Here is a 23429-nt window from a genome sequence, read left to right as displayed (position 1 = left end):
TCCGTTTGTTTTTCTTTCGGTTTCTCTTCGTGTCTCTGCCTCTGAGCCTCTCTCTCTCTGACGCCTTCGGCTCGCGCCCTGTCTCTCTCTCTACCCAGCTCTCCATCTATATTCTCCTTTCTCCCTCTGTTTTGCTCCACGCCCGTGTGTGCATCTGTCTCCCTCCTTTGTTGCAAAGGGGACACAGGCGAAATCCAAGAAAACAAAGGAACAAGCCACGCTCAGGCGCACTGGCGGTTCGGAGGCCGACGGGGTTGGGGCAGAGAATGTCTGAGGGCTCCGGCGAGACGAGGCAGCCACGGGAACCCCCTGAGGAAGGGACGAGGACACCAAACCTACAGGAAGGAATGCAGCCGGTCCTGGAGGAGCCGCTGGGAGACGTCCGGGCAGCGGGAGCGCAGGCGTGGGAGCCGGAAGGAATTCCCACGGCCTTGCCAGCGAGTGATGGAAGCTAGACAGAGGTCCCCTACACGCCTGACTCACTTAGGGGGAACCCCAGGCTGTGTTCGCAGGCTCTGAGGCAGGAGCGCCAGCCAGCTCGGGGCAAGGCTTGTGGTGACAAAGAGATAATCATCGCAGAGAAACTTCCAGAGCCCTCCGTGGGTGGCCAGGCCACGTGCTCAGCCCAGGGGACTCTGAGCTGGACATGGCCCACCTCTGCCGCGGAAGGAGCCTGCGGGGGAAAAAGCACAACCCAGGCTCAAAAGAAGTTTTTTTATTGGTTTATTCAATTATTTACTCCAGAAACACTTATCGAATGCCTGCTGCATTCCCAAATCACAGACAGACGTGGGCAGTGGCCCCGACCTCCCAGGGCTCAGAGTCTAGAAAGAGAAGCAGCCCACCCACTCCCCACGACCACGCAGTGGGGGAAGCTCGAGCTCGGGTGGTCATTCCCTCACCCGGCACGCAGCTGATGGCGCCCACTGCACGGTGGCCGAAACACAGGCGACCCCCAAGGGGATGGCCCTGTTCGCAGCAGTTTCTAGAGCAGAATGACGCGGGTTCGAGTCTCAGCTGGGTGTTAGCTGAGTGGCCTTAAGCACGTCACTCACCGTCTCTGAATCTCAGCTTCCTCCCCTGTACAGTGGGCTTCTGTGCCAGCCGAATGAAAAATGAGACCCCGACATTCAGTGAGCCCTCCTTGACCCAAGCTGAGTTTATTAGCTTCACGACTGTTGTTTTCCCCAGCTTCTGGGAGGGCTGGCTGGGTCAGGAAGATCCCAGGCAGACTGGGGACCAACCAAGCATCCACTCCCAGGGGTGCAGTGTATGCAGCTGGGGGAGTGGGTGGCCTGTGCAACAGCTGGATCTGGGCTGTGTCCTTACATCACTGAGGGCAGGAGTCCAACATCTTGACTGAGCCTCATTTGAGAGGCAAATGGCTGGCAGTGGCTGTGGGCCAGGGCACACGGTCCCCGGCCAGGGCCCCGAGCTTTCTGAACAGAGCGGAGCCTGCGGAGGGGCGGAAGGGGGGTCCTCCCATCCGCCTCCTGGCACTTGGGCCTCTGCGGCCATTTGTCAGCTCCAGACACAGCGTGACTCAAATGGGTCGTCAGCTTGGGGTGGCGGAAATCCAGGTGTCCGTCTGCAGGGCTGAGAGTATCTGGGGAAGACTCAGCTTCCAGTCTCATGCAGATTGTGGCTGATTTCAGTTCCTTGTGGCTGTCGGACTGCGGTCCCCATCCCCTGCTGACTCCCAGAGGCGGCCCACCTTCTCATGTTTTCCACATGGCCCCCTCCTGCAACAGCGGGTCAGGCACCTCTCACTCTTTGAATCCTCCAACTTCCCCTTCTGCTGCCTGTGTCTCCAGCTGGAGGAAGTTCTCTGCTTTTAATGGCTCATGCTGACCCACCGGAATAATCCAGAAGACTCTCCCTAACCTTAACCACATCTGCAAAGTGCCTTTTGCCATGTGACCTAACATATTCTCAGGTTCCAGGAATGAGGACATAAATGTCTCGAGGGGTGAGAGCACCACGGCAGTCTGACCTGAGTTTTCTCTCATTTGCAAAGAAAAGACTCTTGACTGATTTGAGAACGGTTGGTTGGACATGATTGGCTCAACGCAGCTGAAAACTGTTGGCTTCACAGAGAATCTGCAATCTGCCTTGATTCACTTTGCGGAGTGCTGTGCAGGGGGGCACCAGCTGATGTTGACGCACAGCCTCCAGAAAACTCTCCCCCAGGCCAGCCCCGCAGGACTGTCCCCTGCCCTAGGGCCACCATTGCTAAACCTGTGCACCAACAAGGGGAGCATGCTTTGCTGGGACGCCGAGTAAATAAACTGATTTATACCGCAGCCCCACAGGGTGGCCACTTGGTTCTGAGACAAATATGGTCAAAACTGAATTCTGCGGCCCGCAGAGGAGAGCCAGGAGGAGCCCGGAGGGAGGTGTCCCCCCTCCACGCTCCCACGGGCGTCTGATGATCCCAGAAGGCTCGGACGAGGAGGGAGGTCACCCGGTCGCCCACTTCTGCTTGTCCCCCTACTCCATCGAGGCGGCCCCCTCCTTTCCCCGGGGCCTGGACTAATGCGAGCCCTTCCCAGGTCAGCTCCTGGCTGGGGTCCCAAGCCTGTGGCCAGGGCACCCGTCTCCCCCTTCCCGTGCATCCTCTCATGAAGACGCACCCCATCTTTTCCATGAAACACCTCCGCGGCCTGGAAGATCTCCCCGTTTCAATCCTTTAGCACCACTATGCTCAGCAAAGCGTTGTAAGTCCCCCTGCTATGTGCCTGGCACTGGGCACAGTGGCTGGGTACCGTCAAGGATGGGTCTGACATGCTCCCGTCCCCTCCCACCTCACGGTCAAGGATGGGAGGCAGATGCTAATGAGCAAAAGATAAATGCACCGAGAAGGACAAACCCTAACAGGTGCTCTGAAGGAGGTAGGCGGGCCGGGTGCAGGGCGAGGGCGGGCGGCGGCAGGGCAGGCACATGCGTGAGCATCGGCCGAAGGGCACTCCAGGCCCGGGGCACTGCTCGCCTGTCTGGGGAGAGGAGCGAGAGGCTCTTATGAGAGGCTTCTGAAAGGGGGCGGGGGGGCCGGCTCACGCTAGCCGCGAGGCCCGGACAAAGGCCCGGGGTTTATTCCAGAGCAAGGGGAGTCACAGAGGCTTCCACGCCGGGGAGCAGCACGCTCTGAGCTTCCCTGTTAAAAGATCGAGTGCATTATGGCAGACGAGCCTCTGGACCCCGCCCAGCTCGGGCTCATCAGAGCCGCCCAGAAGACCCACGCCGGCGAGCCGGCCGAGGGACCGGAGAAATAACTCCGCCCTGTCAGCATTCGCAGTCCGTCCGTCCGTCCGCACGGCCGCGATATCGACCAAGCGCCAAACATCATTTTCCAATTTGTACTGCCCAGCTGCAAACAATACAGAACCGTGTTGAGAGGAAAAGCTAAACTTCCCAGCGGCCCCCGCTCCCGCTCACATCTGGCCTGTTTCCTTCCTGCCGTTTCTTACACACATATGGGGATGACTCTAATACGGTGCCTTTATTTGGGAATGTTTCCCCACCAGTGTTAATTTTCTAATTTAGAAAAAAAAAATAGCGCTTGATTTTAAGTTCTCTAAAAATGCCCCCATCACAGGGTCAGGGAATAGGGGAGACAGCAGGGGGCCCCCCAGGAACTCTTGGCCCTGATGCACCAAGCTCAGCTATGTGGTGGGCCGGCCTTGGGGGGGTTCACTCCGCCCTTGATCTCTAGGCTGCTGTGCACCCCAATATGCACACAAGGCTTGGGGTAGAGCAGGCAGGGGAGCAGGGTTGATAAGCAGAGCTGGGCACTTATCTGCCGCAGCAGGAGGCCCAGGAGGTATCTGTAGGGCGAGGTGCCCACCCAGACACCCAGACCCGGGGCACGCTGGGCTGCTGCCTTGTTATTCTCGCTGTATCTGGATGGTGCTGAACCCCAGGGGGTTGCCGGTTCCGTGTTTACATTTCTGGGAGGACAAACACAAGTTGTGACTCAGCAGCCAAGTCAGGGACCTGGCTGTGGGGGATACTCCTGGCTGGCTTTCGGGGGAGGGAGGTGGCCAGAGCCCAGTCCTTAGGGCAGGGTAGCATGTGGCCTCGAGATTCAGGATTCTCGGGTCCAAATCCTGGCTCTGCCCCACGCCAGCTCTCTGGCCTTGGGCAAGCGGCTGAATCTCCACAGCCTTGGTTTTCTCACCTGTAAACTGGGCACGGCCGACCTCCCGCAGGATGCTGAGAGTTCAGAGGAAGAACAGACATAGAGGGACCAAAGTAGTCAACACTTGTCGGTTCTCATGAGTTCTGGGTGTCTGAGGACAACCTTAGCTGCAGGGGTGGGAGACTCGAGCGGGCGTGTGGGGGTGAGTGTCTCCTTTGACTGGAGAAGCGGGGTCCTTCGTCCACAGGCAGGACCTGGGCTGGTGTCACAGGGATTAGTTAGTGTGGTTTCCTCACCTCCATCCTCGACTGATGCCCGGCTTTCCCTCTGGGCCCTGCCTGCTGCTGACACATGAGGCCCTCATTGAGCACGGAGCCACATCATGGTGGCAGCTCTGGGCTTGTCGCTTAGCACGTGTGAGTGAACGTGTTGTGGGAGTGTGTACGTGTGTATCTGGGCATGAATACATTTGCGTATACATGTGGGCGCGTGTGTGCACAAGTGTATCTCTATGTGTCTGTGTCTCTGCATGTGCGTGTGATGTGTCTCTGTGTGCCAACACATGTACTGTGAGTCTGGGTGTGTATATGCATGTGTCTGTGCCTGAGTGCATGAGGGTGTGTTGTGTGTTCCTGTATACACATGGGTGTGAGTGTCCGTGTCAGCACGGAGATGCCTGTGCGTGTGTGTCTGTGTAGACACGTATCTGTGACTTTCTGTGCACCTACGACTGTGTCCCTGAGGGTGTGTATGATTCCATGTGTCTCTCTGCCTCAAGGGTATATGTCTGTGGGGGGGGGCATACACATCTGTGTCAGTGTGTGTATCTGTCTCTAAGTGTGGGGAGAGTATCTTAATGTGTGTGCACAAACATACGCATGTGCATGTGTGTGTGCCTGGCCCTCTGGGTGTGTGGGGGCCAATGCTCACACACGGGACCGAGGATGACAGGACCGATGCTGACGAGGAAGGAGCTGGTGGCTCCCTAGGCCTCCTCCCGGCGCCCACTTTCACGGCACTGGCTGCTAGGGATGTAGCAGAGAAGGGACAGGAAGTCCCCACGCCTGGACGGTCATGGCCCCTTTCACTGTGAGGCTCGGGGAGGTGGCCGCCTGGCTGAACTCATCCCGCTGGCCTGGGTGGGGCCCACGCCCCTCCCCTCCGCAGCAGGCCACCATCGCCTGCTGCCTCTGCTTGGGGGCTGGGCAGTGGTGGCCTCGCTCCTCGGGGTCTTGGTTTCTCCATCTGTGCGATGGGGACACTTAAGGGTGTTCAGCTCGTGGGTGACGGAGACCACCTCTGACAAGTGGTTGGCCCAGGGCCTGCCTGGCTCAGCGCCACAGATGTGGCCCTGTGGTCATTATCGTCATCTATAATGGCTGTCACCGTGACTAGTGGCTGCCTCCCGCGTGCACAGACACGGCCCTGCTCTCCACAGAGCGAGAGTGGCTTGGGAAGCTCCCTCCTGGGTTTGCCACCATCCAGGGCCCTCAATTCCGGGCCCCAGGAGGATGTTTTTGAGGCTTCGGGGGCTGTCCCAGAGGCTGCCACCGGCCGATAGCAATAGGAAACAGGCTGGCCGCAAGTGGCCCTCCCGATAACCCTGGCAGTCCCCCAAACCCCTCCCTGCCCCCCATTCCCTTATCTGCTGTGGCAAATGTCTCATCTGAGCCAGAGCCCAGCAGAGCTCCCTGAACCTCGCCACTGTTGACAAACTAAGGCCTAGAGGGGGAGGGGCGAATGGGGCGGGGCAGGCAGGGTCCCTGGGAAGAAAAGGGGGCCCTGCCTGGCAGGATCTCACCTGCCTTGACCCGGGGAACCCTGACCCTTCCCTGGGCAGAGGCAAGGGGGCCTGGACCACAGAAAGGGAGGATTTGCAAGCCTCACAGTGACTGGGAAAGGCCCCCAGGAGGCACCTTGGGGACACTGCAGTGACTCTGGTCTCTGTCCCCCATCTCCATTCCCCGGCATAAGCCTTTCCCAACTCAGATCTGCCCAGCACACTCCAACCTGAATGGATGCCCCCAAACTCCTGCCAGTGTCCTCGGCCAGAAGTCTCTGGTGCCCTCTGATGCCCACTCCCCGCTGGCTGGATCAAGTATCAGAATGCTTGCAGGCTTGTTCCCCTGCTGTGCCTGGCACCGCCCAAGTTACAGGGGACACGTGAGTGAATTGACATCCTTTCCACGCTCACACCTCCTCTGTGAGGCCCCCGTGATTTCCCCAGCACCGAGTGGCGGCTCCAGCTGAGCTCTGGGAGATGTTGGGACTACACCCAGGTGGGGCCTCCCAGCCCCAGACCAAGACCTGGCTTCCTAACTCTGTGACCTCGTGCCCCGCCTGGCAGCCAGCACCCCAAGGGCACTGCACAGCCCCCTCTCGGCAGCCCTTACTCAGGTTCTTCTAGCAGCACCCTCCTTCCCCCTGGGGAGTGGCCCCTCCTTCCAGAGGGCTCCGGTGGAGCTGCCAATCGTGATGCCAAGACCCGCCCCCAGCCACTGCTCCTGGGGCCCTGCTCTGAGCACAGCACCTACACTGAGCCAGTCGGCCCTCCCCGGGGATTTTAAGCAGATGGCCGAGGGGAAACACCCAGGGGCAAGGGCGTCAGTTCCGTCCCGACTTCAGTGGGTGGTGATGGGGGTGGGGCTGTGTCCACCCACACTCTGGATGCCCACATGCCAGCGGAGGCAGGCGCACGATGAATAGCTGTCAATCAAAATCCTGGCCAGGAGGGTCGGTGGTGTGAGTGACACCGTGTGGCCTTCACTTGCCCATGACCACTGTGGGAAGCCAAAGGCGCCCAGCTCGAGAAAAATTAGACCGACTTTTTCTTTAAAGAAAACAAGTTTTATTTTTATAATCGGAACATTCTAATAAAAATATTTTAATATTGGCTACCTTTATTTTCTGGGCCTTGACTCTGTGCCAGGCCACAAAGCGCTTGCCTGCATCGGTCAGCCCCGAGGCCTCCCACTTCCCTGAGGTAGGTCCGAAGGAAACCCCCAGTGCCCCTCAACCCTCCAACCCAGCCTCCCCGAGTCCCCTGCCAGGCTGCCACGCTCATCGCACCGTCCCTGCCTCCTCCCGGGCAGGGCAAGGGCATCCTGCTGACTCCCCAGCGCCCCTCCAGAAGTCCTATCACGTGTTGGAAGTCTCACCTCCCCTCCTCAACTGAGCCCCCAAGGAAGGTCGGTAAGACACATCTCAGGCTGGTCTCGTAGCTCAGGCTGGTGTCCCGCAGGTGACACGGAAAGAGGGTGGGGCCTCAAGCTGGCTGGGGACGCTGTGGCCCAGCCCCTCGGCCAGCATCACCTAGGCTCCCACTCCCTCTGCCTCGTGCAGTGGTGGCGGGGGTGGGGCGAGGGTGGGCAGGGGACAAGCTTCGGAGCCAACTTCCTGTCACTGAGAGAGCCCTGCCGTCTGGAGACGCCCCCTTCGGGGGTCCTGGCGCCCTAGTGGCAGACACCCGATCAAACAGAAAGACTGTCCCCGACTCCTTGGGCGGAGCCATCGACAAAAGTGTCTCAAAGTCAAAAACAGGTTCTAGATTCTTGGCGGCAGGAGCCTCCGTTGAAAAAATAGACTGAAATTCTGAATCGCTTGGTAGCAAAACAATAACAATGAGAAAAAGAGGTGCAGTGCTCCGACGACAAGGAAGCGGCCGCGCGGGGAGCCCTGCGGTGTCGGGGTCCCCTCGGGTCTCGTGGAGGCCGCCCCGTGCCGTCGCCGGGGAGCGAGAGTTCCGCGAGGCGGTGCTCCCACACAGCTTCTCCCGCGTTCACAGCTTGTGCGGATGGAGTGACAATAAATAGTCAGTTCACGTTGCTCTCAGGTTTCCCTGGAGTAAGGCATCTCTGAGCGGGACAGTTTCTGCACGGCCCGAAGGGGGCCGGGTCTGCGGAGGGCGGGGACGGGCCCGCCTGATTCGGGGTGCGGTGGGGGGGGAGGCGAAGCGGTGTGAGCGAGGAGGCCTGGCTGCATCTGCCACAGCTCTCGGTCACTCTTTTCTAAGTCCTCCCTTGAGACGTGGTGGGTTCTGGATTTAAACGGAAGCAGTCTCTGGGCCGTCCGGGGTGCAGGCCGGGGTCCCACGGGGCCCCCGGAGGCACAGGTGCTGGCTGGTGTGCACCCCGAGCTCACGGGCCACCTGCCTGGCGGGGGTGCGTGACCGGCCCGGGCCCGGGGCGCGGCCTCACTGCATCCTGTCGGGCTGCAGCTGTGGAGGCTGGTACTGCACGAAGGTGGTGCCCGCGGGGGCCGCGGCCGGGAGCGCCGGGGGCACGGTGGCCGCGTAGCCGTAGCTCACGAAGCTGGCGGGCGAGGCGGGCGAGGCCGCGTACGGGTACTGGTCGTAGGTGGCTGGCGGGTACTGGGCGTAGGCCGGGCTGGCCGGCGCATACTCGATGCAGGGCGAGGACAGCGACGGGACGAGGGCGGCCGGGACCACCACGCTGGGCTGGACCATGGCTTGTGGGTAGATGTAGTGGGGGGTCAGCCTGCGGGGCCAAACAGAGGGGGGTCAGGGTCAGGTGCCAGAGTGGGGGGACACGGCTGGCTTCGGGGCGGAGAGCCGGGTGGCGCCTGGACATTTTCTCATCTGTAAAACGGCTGCAGCAACCGTGACGACGAGGCTGGGCGCGCGGCCGCGCAGGCCTGTGCGCTGGCGGCCCCTGCCGCCGGCAGCGCCCGTTCCCCGGCTCTCCACGGGCCCCTGCCCCGCTCCGAGTCTGTGCAGCGCCCCTTCCCAGTGGGCCCTCCCCAGGCACCGCCCTGCCAGCCTTGCACCCACACGCCACCCGCCCCACAGGGCTGCCCGCGGGACTGCGGGGCCGCGTTTGAAAATGACTTAGAATTCCAAGACGGTGGCAGCAGAGCACCAAACGACACAGGCCCTTCCGAGCACGGGTCCCCGCGTGCCTGCCCAGCTGCCCGCTCCTGCCTGCGGTCCCGCGTCCCTCCCTGTTCATCTCCCCATCCGCCACCCGCCAAGCGACACCCTGCACAGTTCGCTGGTCTCCCACGTCTCCCCGCAAAGCGTCGGCTCCAGGAACGTCCCATTCCTGTCCCCGACAGCAGCGCTGGCCCCGGGAGCCCAGCGAGCGTCTGCGGAGGATGAACACGGGGACGGTGGGGCGAAGCCGTGTGACGCGGACAGCGGGGGCGGGACAGAGACGACGGTGAGGCCTCAGGAACGCAGCCGACACGGCCGGGTCACACGTTGTGAATGGTGGACTCGACCCCCAGGGGGCCCTTCACACTATTCCCTCGTTTTCAACACAAAAACAGAGCCCAGAGGATCAGCAGCTAGCCCAAGACCCCCGCGATGAAGCGAAGGGGCCGGGACACTCCGACCCTCTGAACCCCCATGCTGGCCGCCCCGCAGGCCAATGTGCCGAACCATTACCGGGGACGGCTTCTGCCCGTGCCCGCCCAGCCCCCCGGGGCAGAGACCAACTCCCGCGTGTCACAGACGGGAAGCTGAGGCTCAGGAAGGCAGCGCCGCGTGAGCCTGTTCGGCCACCAGCCGCTGGGCCGCCCCAGGTGTCTCTGATCCTCACGGCTCGTCTGTGACAGTGGAGCCCACGGCCCAGGAGATGCTGCCCGTGCTGGGCACAGAGTGGCCTCATGGAGCAGACGCCACAGCTGCCCCACTGGCCTCTCCCTGTCTTCTCACACCAGCATGAGGTACGCAAGACGGGGCCACCCTGGGGGTGAGGTGACACCCCGACTTCCTTCTGTTCCCATCGGATGCGCCCAGCATCCCTGCCCTGCCCTGCCCCAGAGAGAAGCTGCTTTGAAAAGAAAAGGAACACCTCCCACCGGGTGCTCCGCCCCCCAGGAGGGCCCCCAGCACCCTCGAGGGGCCCTCGCCCCAGGACAGGACCGATGCGCGCCTGGGAATCGGTGCGACAGCAGAGAAACCCAAGCGTCGTCCGCGGGGCACAGGCGGCCCCCGCCTCTGCCCCGGCCCTGGCCCCGGCCCTCCGGAGAGAAATCCGAGCAGCAGAGCAGAGACGCGGTCTGTGGAGACCGAGATATTTGTGCCAAATGGTGATACTGTTTGTACGAAAAAAAAACAAAACTGTTTATACACATCCTAAGACAGGTGAGGTCGAATCACACAAAACACTGCCACTTTTACGGCTCCAAGAGCTGATGACGCAGCTTCGCGAGGGGCTGCGTGTGAGCGCAGAGCGGCCGCAGGTCACGCGTGGGTTTGGACGCCTTCAGAAGAATCGATCCACGCGCATGAGGAAGAGTAAGGAGCACTACTCACAACCCACACGTACAAACAACCCAGTGTCCACCCCCGCCGGTGGGGAGAGGAAGAACACGGGGGTCCATCCGGCCATGGGACAGGCTCGGCCACAAGGACTGAAGCTCCGGCACGCGTGACAATGCTGGGTGAACCGAGGACACCGTGCTGAGTGACCAGCCGGACACAAAGGCCGCCCACTGTATGATCCTATGGAGATGAAATGCCCACGACGGGCAAATCCAGGGAGGGGGAAGCGATTACACAGCCAGGGGCTTCGGAGAGGGGAGAAGGGGGGTGCTGAGGGGTCTCCTCTTCGGGTGAGGAAAAAGGTGTGAATTACGCAGAGGTGACGGCTACAGAGCTTTGTGAATATGCTGAATGCTTGCAGCCGGAAGCTTCTAGGTTAGGTGGCCTTCACCACCAGCAACGCACGTACACGAGGACATTCTGAAGTAGGAGCGAACCACCGTGTGGGAGAGTCGGGAAATGGCCCTGGGGGCCCCACGGATCCAGCAGCAAACACCTGGGGGTCAGAGTCTGGGGCACACCTCTGCCCATGTCCAAGGTGCCCCCAGCTCGCCCTGACCGCTGGCCCTCCCAGGTAGCAGCACCCCAGCGGTTGCCATGGCAATGCACCCATGTTAGCAACAGGCAGCTCCTCCCTGCATGTACAGGAGGGACCTTTCGCAGTTTGTCAGGAGGCCCCGACTCAGGGCCGAGACACCCGCTCCCCACCATCCATTTAGAAATCTGCTGTCCACCCCTCCACCCTCCCATGTGGGTACAAGAGGCTTGAACAGAGCCAGGTCTGGGTTCAAATCTCATTTCAGCCTCCTAAGCTGGCAGCCTTCTCGCCTGTCACAGGTGTGCTCTGGGTCAAGACACGGCACTGAGCAGGCCACACGACCCCTGCCTCCTGAGGCTTGGATTCCAAGAAGAGGACGGGTCACAGAAACACACCAACTTGTGAACCAGAGCTTGACTCCCGGGGGTGGTCAGGGCAGGCTTCCTGGAGGAGAGGGCGACTGCGCAGAGTGGGAGCTCCATGGCCCACCTCCTCACTGGCTCTCACGGGAGTACCTGGGGTGGGCTCTGCCCTGACACCCAGCACTATGGCCCACTGGGCACACGCGCCTGAGGAAGACACGGGCTCCGGCCACCCGGAGGCCTCTGGGAGAGGAGCGGATGGAGACAGGATGAAGGGCGTCAGGGCGCAGTGCCCCCCATGCTGCTGTCCTGGCACCCTCGCTGCCCCCCCAACCCCCACTTCTGGAACCTCAGAACATCCCTTAGTTTGAGACTGTGGAAGCTCCAAGCCCAGAACCTCCAAGCACAGGCAGGCATGGCCTGCCTCAGACACCAACATATCCGCTAAAAACATGGATGCTTGCAGACTGCCGTCAGGCGGGGTCCAGGACCCTGCATCTGACAGCCCCCCAAAGACGGACACACACCCGCACACAGGAATACGACCCAGACCAGGACCTCACACCATCCACAGGGCAGAAGTACCTGGGGCTTTACAGATGGCAGGTCCCTGGCCATGCGTGCCTCAAGGCCTGGTTGGCTCAGGCAGCTGTCACGTGACCAAGTGTCCAACACCTGATGTCAGGACCGGACAGCCACCCTGGTGGGGGATGCTCAGACTCGCCAAGGGCGAACAGTGTTTAGGTTGGGGAGGAAGGGGACTCCGTTTCCCGACCCTTGGGGACACAGTCCATCTGCATCTAGCCACCTGTTTCCCTCAGTGCTGTGCCCCGCCCCCACCATCACTATGGGAAAAGCCCGAAACAGGTGCTGTTGCTGCCCCATTTCCTAGAGATGGAAAATGAGGCTCAGAGAGGCCCGTGTGACTTATGCAGCCACGGCCAAGTGCAGCAAAGCAGTGTGCCCGCTGTCCATCTGCTGCCCGGCTCGCCTCCACAAGGGCTGGCTGTGGGCTGGGCCTGTGACCTGGGCCCACCTCTGGGGCCACCCAGGTGGGAGAGCGGCCCAGGTACCACAGGTGTCAGTCCAGGACCCAGCAACCCCTCGAGGTCCTGTCCCCACCAAGAAGCTCCGTGTGTCTAGAGACCAGACCTGAGTCAGGTGTGTGCACCTGGACGCGTGTCACAATGAAAGGACTATGATACGGGTCCTGTGCGCGCTGAGGCCCAAGACACGGCGTCACCAGACCAGCCACAGGGAGGGGAGGACGGCGCAGAACGACTCCGCCCCCAGGGGACATGGCCACGTCTGGGACATCTCTGGCTGTCACACTGGGGGGGTGGCACATGTCAGTGGCATCCCGTGGGTGGAGACCAGGGATGCTGCTGACACCCTGCAATCTTCGGACGGCCCCACCACGGAGAGCTGCCCAGCTCCGCGCCGGGCTGGAGACACTGCCGCAGACCGCAAAGTGAAGGGCAAACTCGAGGGCCTGTCACTGCGCTTGGGGCTAGACGCCAGGCCAGCGGCTGGGAAGGAGACCGGGGGCATCATGGGACGGACATCACACACACACACGCACACTCACACACACACGTGCACACACGCCGGGACCCACTGAACTCCGGCGAGAAAGAAAACCCAGCCTAACCAGCAGCCAGCCGTGTCCAAGGATGGCCCCCGCCCCGCACGCTGCTGCAGGCAGCGGTCCCAGCCGCCTGGCACCACGCAACAGGGCACTTGTGCCCAGGCGGTTCCTTGACACTCTGCCCATGCCCCAGAAAGATCAGGGTGCCACCAGCCTCCACATGCCTGACCTTCAGGCCTCTGAGAAGGGCACAGCCTGGTGACACTCTAGTCTGCCCCTCGAGGATCCCCTGCCCTCTCTCCCCCTCATGCATTAGGAGGCCCACACACCGTCCTCCAATCCTCTCTCTTCTTCCCCCATCCCAAGCTCTCCAAGCCGGGCCTCCATCCGCCCACACCCGGAGGGCCCCAGGGAGGGGGTGCTGCAGCTAGCCGGGCTAAAAAGGCAGAGCACCCCCAAGGATGCCACGTAGACTGTGCTCACCTCCAGCGGCTCGGGGTCCAGGGTGGCACAGGCCGCTGTCCAACAACGGGCCGAGGTCTGTGCCTGGACCCAATGCACCCAGGGTGGATCATGCAGAGCCAACAGCACCCCAACCCACTCGGTTACCGGAGACCAGGGTCCAGAGGCACGAACCCTATGTGCTGATCCTGGCTGTGCTTGTCCAGTCTCTTGGCCCTCTCTGGCCTCAGTTTCCCCATCTGTAAACTAGGGGTGCCACAGAACCTGACAGAGCCCCCATGGGGGTCCCTGGAGGTCCCCTTAGAGATATTTGCTCGGGGCTCTGAGCAGCATGGCCTACAAATTCCCAGGCAAGCGAGGGCACCGACAACAGCTAAGGGCAGCGGTGCCCAGGAGACAGACGGCCGCACCCTCAAAGCAAAGCCGTCTGTGAAAGGGAACCCACCGCACGTCTGAATGCAAAGCTACCAAAACTAAAAAAGGCGAATGGCCGGTTTCACTTTCCACGCTCTCGGGAGGTTTGGCCACCGAGCTGGAAACCCCAGCCACTGAGCCGCCACTCCAGGGTGGGGCCCTGCGCAGGTCACCTGGCCACCGAGGGCCTCCTGGGGACCCCCGGATCTCTGGCGCCGTCAGGTAACAGGCAGGTGTGTGGGGCAGCAGGCAGAGCAGGTGAAATGCTCTCCCTGGGTTCACGCCGGGCCCCGCAAAGATCTGCACCGGCCCCGTCCCCACCCGCACTCCCGCCTTCGCTCCGACAGGGCACCTACACCGGCCTCCCTCTCCGCCCAGACCGCCCGACCTTCGCGTGTGCAGGCCCAAAGCTCTGGGAGCTTCTTGGATTCCTCTTTAACACTTAGAACGGACTCCGAGTCCCACCCTTCTCACCCCAGTGCCGGTCTGGCCAGTCCCCGCGGCCTCGAGCCTGGATTGTTACTGTTACTCAGTCCCCTAGCTGGCAGGGCCTCCACCCTGGCCTCGGCAGCCGAGCCCACCCAGCAGCCAGAGGGGATGCTTTAAAGGCACAAGCGACCCAGTCCTGAGTCACTAAGCCAAACTGAAATGCTCCCAGGGCCCCGCAGCCCTAGAGAGCCAAGGCCACCCTGCCGGGCCCTGGACACCCATCTCCCACCTCCTTCCCCGCAGGCCGCCCTCTACCCCACCGCCTGTGGCCACCTGAGGCAGACCACCCCCTTTCTCATCTGCCCCCGCCCCATGCGCACTCTGCTGCAGGACACCCCGCAACTATAAGCTGTGACCGGTGGCATTCTCAGTCTGGCACAAAGCAAGGACCTATTGGCTGCGTGGACTGACTATACGCACAGCTCCCTCTCTGGCCCACGTGGGGCAGGGGGGCTGGGAGGGGACGGGAAGGTACCCGACACCCTGTGCTCGTCAACAAAAAAGTCACAAAAACAAGGGGCAGCACAAACGAGTAGCAAGAGGGGCCCCAAGATGCCTCCCACAGGGCTCCTCCCACGGTGGCACGGTGGCATGGGGGGGCCCCACCCGGGAGCCTGCTCCCACAGTCCCCTGCTCAGGGACACTCCCGTAGGGGGATTCAGACACCTACATCGGCCTGCCTGTGGTCTGGCCTCTCCCCGGGGTCCGAGGCTTCCGGACGAGGCTGTTGAGCCCCGAGGGGCCGGGCCAGGCCAGGGGCTTGCCCTTACAGAGGCACCCAGAGGCTGGTTTCTGTTACAGCAGATGGGGGCGCACGGCAGGTGTGCACGAGCCGCCCAACAGAGAGGGCCACGCGCCGCCCCCACCTCGCTCCAGTGAGTAACAAACAGGAAGAGCCAGTCACCCCAGACACCCTGAAAGTAAAAACAAGCCACGTGACATCCCATGGCGGGGAGGGCACTGGCTTCCTCCCAGCCCCCACAGCCCCTGGCTCTGACCTCACTTCCTGCCATGCCCCCAAGGCACTGAGACCCCTCTCAAGGCACTACACCCCCTGCCCCCAGCTTATTTATTTCCTATCACGAAACAGTGATAGAATCCCAAGAAGCTGCAAAATCAGCACAGAGATCCCCCGACGACGACGTCTCATGACCCACAGCGCTACCAAAGCCGGGAGCCTGGCCATGGCACGTGGCAGTTAACGCAACTCCGGGCTTGGATGCCACCTTTCGGTGCGTTCTGCCGGGTACGTCTGTGACACAGTCACATGCACGGATCATTCCCCACTGCTGACCATCACGACGCAGGGCTGCTCCACGCCCCCGCCCCAGGAACTCCCTGCTCAGAAGTGCCGTCACACCCTCGAACCCTTTCGCGCCCAGGCAGGCTGCTTGCGCGTTGGCCCCTCCCCACTGCTGGGAAGTGACCATCTGCAGCGGGGACCCCGCCTTCCTCATCCCGGGCCCAGGGCCTGGCACACGGCAGACACACAATAAGCACGCGTGAACTAACGGCTCTGGGAACAGCTCTTCGCATGCCGCCCAGCCTGTGCGCTCTGGCGACTCAGGCGCCCCTCTCCCCCGCAGACCCCTGGGCACGTGCACCCCAATGGCCTGACAGCGAGAGCAGCAGGTCTCAACTTGGGCGCTGGGAAGGTAGGAGTCCCTGACAGTACAGGCCAACTGGGGCGCACTGCCTGGGAGGGCCCAGGCCCGCTGTCAGTCCCACGGGGTCTGGCTCTATCTGCCCCAGAGGTAGCCAGAGGAAGGTGCTGGGGCCTCCTAGAAGGATCCAGCTGTCGGAGCTCCAGCTCAGGCCCCCGCGCCCACACTGTGAGAGCTCATGCATGTTTCGCTCCACCGGGGGCCTACACCAGCAGCTGGGGTGACGGACCCCACCATGAGGCTGCTGTGCGACTCGTCACTGACAAAGCCTGGGTCTTCCCATGGGCCAGGCCTTCACTCACTCATGATGGACCCCACCACAGATAGAGAGAGGAGCCTAATGAGAAAGGGCTAGGCCTGGCCTCAAACCGGGGTGAGCCCCCGAGTCCCTGCTCCAGCACCCAGTGCATCTGACACTCACCAGCCCTGGGACCCTGTCTTGCTGTCTAGGTCCCCTGGGCCTGGCCCCACCCCTAGCACGGAGCGGGGCTCACAGTGAACAAGTGCGGAGCCCATGGCACGGCCCTCTTAAGAATAAGGTGGGTAGGCTGTGCCCAGAGAAGCAGCTAGCCCCTCAAAAACAACCCAAGGGGCTCTGAGTGCAGGCAGGCCTGGGACCAGGGTGAGCAGATACCCCTTGACCCCAGAAGGCCCCTTCTAGGCCAGGCCGACTGCTCTGCCTGGACATGTCCCTCTCCAAACTGTGCTGACCTTCACTCCTGCCCACAGGCTGCTGACTGTCCCGCTGCCCGGCAAAGGGACGCTCAGCTGGGCACAGCTATCTCCTCCCGTGACTGAGCCACTTGTCACCTACCAAGGCCAGCTTCTCTAAACCCAAGGCCTCGACCCCACACATAGTTACACGACGGATATGCACAGGCCAAATCAGATCCAGAAAGATCCCCTTCGACTTAAATAAACTGGCGGAAGGGGAATCCAAGCCAAAAGCATCAAGTGCAAAGTCCTTTGGCGAGTTCCTTCCACACTGCCGTTTACGACCCAGCCAGGCGGGGGATCCACAGTGGCCTTGCCCAAGAGTGGGGCTATGAGACCTTCGGAGCTGTCCAAGGCTTCGATTGGGCCGGAAAGTCTGAGAAGTTCAGCCAGGCAGGAGAGGGGTTAACTGGTTCACAAATCGAGCTGTCCCACTGTGCCCTCGGCCAACTGCGGGCCTGGCCTCCCTGCCGCCCGGGGCTGACAAAACTGACTGCTGCGTCAGGCCAGCCGTGCTCCCAAGCCCGATTGTTTGCAAAGACAAAAGGGACGCTGACGGCCCAACTCTCTGGCAGGGCAGGCGGCCCGGGAGGAGACAGCTGACCCAGGCAGCTCAAGCGGCCACCTCTTGGGGCAGCGCACCCAGGGGCCCCTCCGGCTGCCCGGACCTCAGCGAGGCCCAGTGGGAGGCGGCGCGACTCTCAGAGGCTTCAGCCACCAGCCACTGAACAGTCCCTCTGACCCCTTGTCCCTGTTTGGGTCTCCACCCCTTGGCAACCAACAAATAGCTGGAGGCCTCTCCCCTGTCACAGGTATTAAATGGCCAACCAGCAGATTTAGTTACAAAACACTGTCGCCTGAAGTCGGAACACAGTGCTAAACTCTGAGACCGACCCCCGTACCCTCACAAGGGTGGCGCTCTGGAGACCACGAGGGGAGAGGTCAGGGTGTCCTTCTATCTGCCTGCCCCAGAGAGCACCAGTTCAGAGTGTGGATTCCAGAGCCAGCCTGCCCTCCTGGGTTCAAACCCTGTCACCTCAGCCACCCTGGACAGCTTGCTAACCTTTCTTTGCCTCAGGGTCTCCATCTATGAACGAGGATACCCACCCCAAACTCAGAGGATGGTGGTGAGGACAAGAGAAACGTGGCAGGAGTGTGGGCCCCCAGCCCCACGTGCCCGCACTGGGTCAGGTGATCACTTCTTCCATTTTCCAGACGAGGAAACTGGAAGCCAGGAAGAGGCCGTACTTGTCAGGATGGACCCAGCCAGCAAGTGACAGAATCAGGATTTGAACCCAGGTCTACAGGTTCCAGAGGCCAAGCACTGACAGTTCCTGGAAGCCCAGAGGCAGCAGCGGTGGATGAGAGCGGAGCCTGGCCTCGGTGGGAAACGGACGGCTGCGTGTTAAGCAAGAAAGAGCTGCACGCACTCCAGGCTTCCGCCCCAATCTTTGTGCAGCTGGCCCTGCCCCAAGGCACCTGGCCCTGCCCCCAGGCACCTGGCGATGACACAGGGAACATAGCCAGGGCTATGAAAATGGGGAACGGACTCCTCGTGTGGCCTGAACCCCAGAGAGGAAGAGCCTGGGATGATGGCAGTAAGACTGGGGTGTCCCACAAACGCTTCCGAGACAGCGGTACACATTCATGAAGCAGACCCCTGGCAAGAAGGGGACCCAAACCACCTGCTCCCGGCCGTCCTCAGGCTCCCTCCCAGGAAGGAAGACCGAGCTGAGCTCACACACGTCCACAGTCCAAGAGGAAGCCACTGTGTAGGCACAGATGCCACCTGGTAGAGCGGGCAACCCTGAGTCGTGGGCATGGAGCAGCTCTCTGGTCATCTGGCTGACCTGCCCAGTCATCAGAGCCCAGCTTCGTCCTTGCGCCAGTTCTTGGTCCACAGTGCCCCGGGGAGCCAGGATGCTCCTCAAACTCTCTCCAGGGCAGATGCGCGCGCGCGCACGCGCACACACACACACACCCCTTGAAGCACAAAATCCAGAGCCCAGGACTGTTCTCTGACAGCTTTAGAAGCACTAACATCCAGAAAAGAGGCTGCCAGTATCGTAACTGTCCTTCCCACTTCCATCGTCACTGTCCTCTGCACCTCCCACAAGAAACAGCCCCAACCCCAACAACAAGCTCCCTGCACTGGGGTGCAGAGCCGACATCAATCACCGGGCAGACTGCATGGCAGGCTCCTTTGTGCCCCTGAAGTGTGCGTGTCCTTCCCCAAGCAGCTGCCAGGCCTTATTAGATGTTTTTTTGTTTAAAAGGCAAAAGGAGGGGGGCCTTTTTTGGACACAGGAGGGTGGGACACGCTGCTCCAAAGCATTCCAAACAAAAGGCCCACAGGCCGGCCCACAGGCTGGGGACATCTGGCCCAATCCCATCTCACCTGCTCCAGCTTTCACAAACGTAGGACCCCGGCCAGCAGTGACTTGCTGCCGCCATCTGTCGGGCACTGGAGCAGGTCAGGGGGCACCCTGGGAAGAGCCTAGTCCACCAGTTCATGTCCTCAGCACTCCCAGAGTGTTCGCCCACCCACCCCATGCCCATCCTAAGGCCTCCACTCACAGAACTCAGAGGTGCTGTCCCCGTCTCCACCTCACAGGTGAGGAAGTGGGGGCAGAGACGGCGGTGTCGGCTGCTGGAGGGCACAAGACTAGTAAGGGGGAACCCGGGATTTGAACCCAGGCCAGCAGTCTCCAGAGCTCATGCTCCCCACCCCTGTGCCGTGGCCCCGGCCAGGGGTGGAGAAATGGAACCTGCTTCCTCTCAGTTCTCCTAGTTCATCCCCCGTCCCCACCCCCCAAACACAATCACGTCTCTGAAAGGCGAGAGAAGGCGACGGTTCTCTGACACGCAAAGGTGGCTGCCAAGGGCACAACCAAGGCTGTGGGGTTGGCGTTCTGGGGTGAAAGCTCCCTCAGACCAGTGGGTGCCCACGCCAGGAGAACCAGGAAGCCCCCGGCCCTCGCCCCCGGCCACCACTCCACTCACCCATATGTCCGCTGGACCAAGGTGGGGTGCAGCTGCTGTACGCCGATGGCAAAGCCTACAATGACAGACCAGTCAGGGGTGCGGCCTCGCCAGTGAAGAACCACACAGCCATACAGCTCCAACCAGAAGGGACAATTCACCTCTCTCCCCCCTCCCAGGCCACCCTCTCTCTACATCGACCCCAAGCTCCCAGCTAAGCAGGGCAAGGGATGGGGCGGGGGCTGGGGGTGGGGAGACAGCCTCTAGGCTTTCACTCTCTGGACCTCCGGTTCCAAGGACCAGCTTCCTCCCTCCTGTTGAGGGCAGCTGACAACTGGGTGACACACCCTCCTCACTCTGTCCCACTGGCACACACAGCCAGATGAAGGGAAGAGGGTCCGGCTTCCAAGCTGGGGGATGACTGCCCTGTGATGGCTCTGCTAGCACATGACAGCCGACTGCCACTTCTGGGGTGGGGGGTGGGGTGGGGCTTTTCTACCGGACAGATACCAACGCTGAATATAGCAGCCAACAAGAGCCAGGGAAGAAAAACGGGCTCTCACCGGAATGGAGGCTTCTCGGCTTGGCGCCCAGATAGGCCAGGTTCACGTTGGCCTTGCGGCCGTCGATGTTGGGGTTCGGGTCTTTGCAAGCCCTCTCAGCTGCCGCCCGGTCTGCCATAGTCACCTGGAGGAGCACAGCCACATGAGGGGCTTCTCTGGGGGTGGGGGTGGGGGTGGGGATGGGGGTGGGAGGGCCCCTGCCCCACCTTTACTTCCCCCACCCCTCTGATCCCAGCATGGAGCCCTCCCACAAAGCTGCCCCCTGGATTGGCGCTCCTCCCTACAAGTTCAAGTTCTGGGAAGCCTCGCTTTCAGGAACAGAAACAATCCCTAGGAGACATGGGCACCCCCGAGAGAGGCAGGGCCCCAGCCTGCCGTGCAGGCCTGTGAATTTCCTCACGGGAGAGGTCTGCGGACTCTGTAGTTAGGAGACTGTTCTCAGGCCGCTTTTTACTTAAATTGATGTTTATTTACGGCGGCTGAGGAGACTGTTGGAAAATATGGGGGGAGGGGTCTAAAGGGCTCTAAAGAGCCTGTGGGTGAAGCCGGTGCTCCTCCCCCCGCTTGTTGCTCCAGGAAGTCCCGGGAGTAGTCGACAGTTCCCAAAACCTCTCCCCAAACTTAGTTCTAACCGAACACAGCGGACCTCCCTTTTAAGCTGCGCGTGGAGTGGGGGGCAGGAAGACCCGGCCAGGGGTAGTGGGGGCGGTACCAGCTGGAGCGCGATCTGCCACCCCCAGAGCCCGAGAGGGGGCAGCAGGTGCCGGAGCCGGCCCGAGGCGTCCCGGGCAGCCGCGGGGCGGCTGGGCGTGAGCCCGCTGGTTGACTCAGCGCCTCGGGCCAAGATAAGTGCGGCTTGGGGTTGCGCGCCCGGCCGCGGGGCCACTTACGAAGCCGTAGCCACGGGACTTGCCCGTCTGGCGGTCGGTGATGACCACGGCCTCCTCGATGTCCCCGAAGCCCTCGAAGTACTTTCTGAGCGAGGCGTCGGTGGTGTGGTAGGGCAGGCCGCCCACAAAGATCTTGGTGAACGTGGTGTCCTTCTGCGAGCCGTGCATGGCGCCGAGGGCGGCCGGGGGCCGCGGGAAGCCCGCGCTCGGGGCGCACGGCGCGGGCTGCAGCAGCATGGGGGGCGCCCCGCCGCCTACGGACCCGGGTCGAGCGGGGCTGCGCTCATGGGGGGCGGCGGGGCAGCAGAGGTGTCGGGCCAACCGCCGGACCCGTCTACTCGCGGGCCGCTCCCGCCGTGCACGCCGCGATGAGCTGCGCTGCGCTCCGGCCGGCGCTGCGGGCACTCTGCGCCCTGGCGCCCGCCCCCGGGCTTTGTAGCCGGCTCCGCCCCCAGTCCGGCTTGGCCCCCGCCCCCGCCCCGCCCCGAACGCGCGGGGGCCGCTGGGAAGCGTAGTCCCGGGCCCGCCCCGCCGCGCCCCTGAGCCTGGGGAATCCCTTAGGATGGGACGCGCGGGGAGAAGGCGCGGGTCTAGATCTTTCCCGAGGTCGTACTACTTGCCCGCCGGGTTCCAAGCCCCTGCCCTCGTGGAGAGCAGTCTAACGAATCAGATGCAAACGATTACTAGATCATGATTACTGAGTCAACATTTATCCCAGTACTACTAAGGTACAGCAACACATATTAAAGGTGAAATGATTTTTGTTTTATCTATAGATAATTTGAATATTTATCAGGGCATGGGGGCTGCAGGGATGCACATAACACACTAGCACCACGGAGCTGCTATGAATAAGACAATTCAACAAGTAAATACTACATAATCCGGAAAAAATTAAATCAAGATGTGGCGGAGAGGTCAGAGTGGTTCCATAGGTTTCAAAGAGAAGGTGACTGGACTGGAGAAGTAGTTCCAGCCTCTTCAAAAGTCTGTCCCAGACCACAGCTGGTGTCAGGGATTCCTCCACCTGTGGCCCACCCTTGGAGGAAAAGAAGCAGAAGGCTGTCCAGGTTCCCTTTGTCCCTGTCCCCAACCACAGAAAACAGGCCTATCTCCAGGCCTCTGGGCCAGGCAGGACCCGCTACAGAATTTCTAGGGCCCCTTGTTCAAAGTTAGGAATTTCACATCCGACAGGAGAGCGCTGAACCAGGAGTCCGGCCGTGTACCTGTGCAAGTCCCTACCCTCGAAGCTGGCCGTGGCGCCAGCCTTCCCCACCAGCAGCCCACACCGGTGTCAAACCAGCTCTGGGGGCCTCACATCCTCATGTCCACGCACCATGGTTTCTGACACCTCGTGCAGTCTGGAGCTGCAGCTCTAAGAGGAGTCACTCCTGGCCTGGGACACAGGCTGCAGGGATGGGCGTGCACCTGGTGGACTGTCGGGACAGGGACCCAGGCGAAATGTTTGCGAGTCACTCAGGCGTTTAGCCAGCACCTTCTCTGTCAGGCTGCGTTCGATCCGAGGTCCAGTGAAACTGTCTCAAGCTCTGGACTTCCTGACCCCACTCTCCACCCATCAGCCACCGAAGTCTGAGCCTTCCTTCCCAAACCCCCGCCCCTCATGCTGGGTATGGAACCCCAAGTCTTCAGAGAGCCTACTGGGAACATATTTTTCTGTCTCATCTCATTTCTTCCTTCCCTTGTCACTCACTGTCCCTCCGACTCGCCATGGCACAATCCTGCATCCGAGCTTTTACCACATCGTCTGGCAAGCAGAACGCCTTTGGGAAACGTTTGCTGAGTGAATGCACGATGGAATGGAGGCCAGGAGAGCTCTCAAGGGACCCTCAGAGCACCCTTTGAAAACTTTGAAAAAGTGTGAACTACACTTGTTGGGCAGGGAAGGTGGCCACCGCTCGGCCGCGTTATCTTGGGCAAGCTGTGTCCTTTCACCAGGCATCAGTTTCCCCTTTCGTGACAGACAGAGCCTGAGGCTGTCCCCAGTCTTGGCCAGGAGGGGCCGCTGGCGGCCAAAGCGTCCGAACTACAAATCCCAGCGGCCCCCGCGCGGGCGCTGCCCTCCCCCCACCCCGGCGACGCGCTCGCTCAGGGAGGGCGCCTCTGGGGAGGGCGGCTGCCGGCCGGCGGCGGACGTCTGCGGAGCACGTGCTAGCGCCGCGGGAGCGCGGGGGCTCCCGAAGTGTCCCGAAGGACCCCGACCCGGGGCAGCAGCCCGCTGCGGGGCTGCAGGGCCTGAAAAGGGGGAAGCGCAGGACTTGGGCGGGGCGTTGACCCACCCCGGGGCGGCGGACTTGCTGCGTGCACCTCGCGCTTCTGCT

At 61.8% G+C, this 23429-nt stretch overlaps 1 protein-coding gene across 1 annotated transcript; it reads right to left on the bottom strand.

Annotated features, from left to right (window-relative positions):
• Window positions 1-6963: 6963 nt before the first annotated feature.
• Window positions 6964-21499, bottom strand: RBM38 (RNA binding motif protein 38). Its single transcript, XM_039864682.1, has 4 exons — window positions 21091-21499; window positions 20201-20324; window positions 19659-19713; window positions 6964-8634 (listed from the first exon to the last, which is right to left on the bottom strand). The coding sequence occupies exons 1-4, from the start codon at window positions 21325-21327 to the stop codon at window positions 8331-8333; spliced, it is 720 nt and encodes a 239-aa protein (XP_039720616.1). The 5' UTR covers window positions 21328-21499; the 3' UTR covers window positions 6964-8330.
• Window positions 21500-23429: the final 1930 nt, after the last annotated feature.

This window comes from Pteropus medius, unplaced genomic scaffold, assembly GCF_902729225.1.
Source record: "Pteropus medius unplaced genomic scaffold, Ma_sr-lr_union100, whole genome shotgun sequence".
Classification (NCBI taxonomy): Eukaryota; Metazoa; Chordata; class Mammalia; order Chiroptera; family Pteropodidae; genus Pteropus; species Pteropus medius.
Note: the sequence above shows the minus strand (reverse complement) of the source record. Positions and strands in the feature narration are given on the sequence as shown.

What these genes read in the sequence shown, in the direction of transcription:
- RBM38 (XM_039864682.1), bottom strand. Translation starts at nt 21,327, where the DNA reads ATGCTGCTGCAGCCCGCGCCGTGCGCCCCGAGCGCGGGCTTCCCGCGG. An exon ending in AGTCCCGTGGCTACGGCTTC is followed by an intron (nt 20,325 to 21,090) that starts GTAAGTGGCCCC and finishes GTGCTCCTCCAG; the next exon opens with GTGACTATGGCAGACCGGGC. An exon ending in GCCGAGAAGCCTCCATTCCG is followed by an intron (nt 19,714 to 20,200) that starts GTGAGAGCCCGT and finishes CTGTCATTGTAG; the next exon opens with GCTTTGCCATCGGCGTACAG.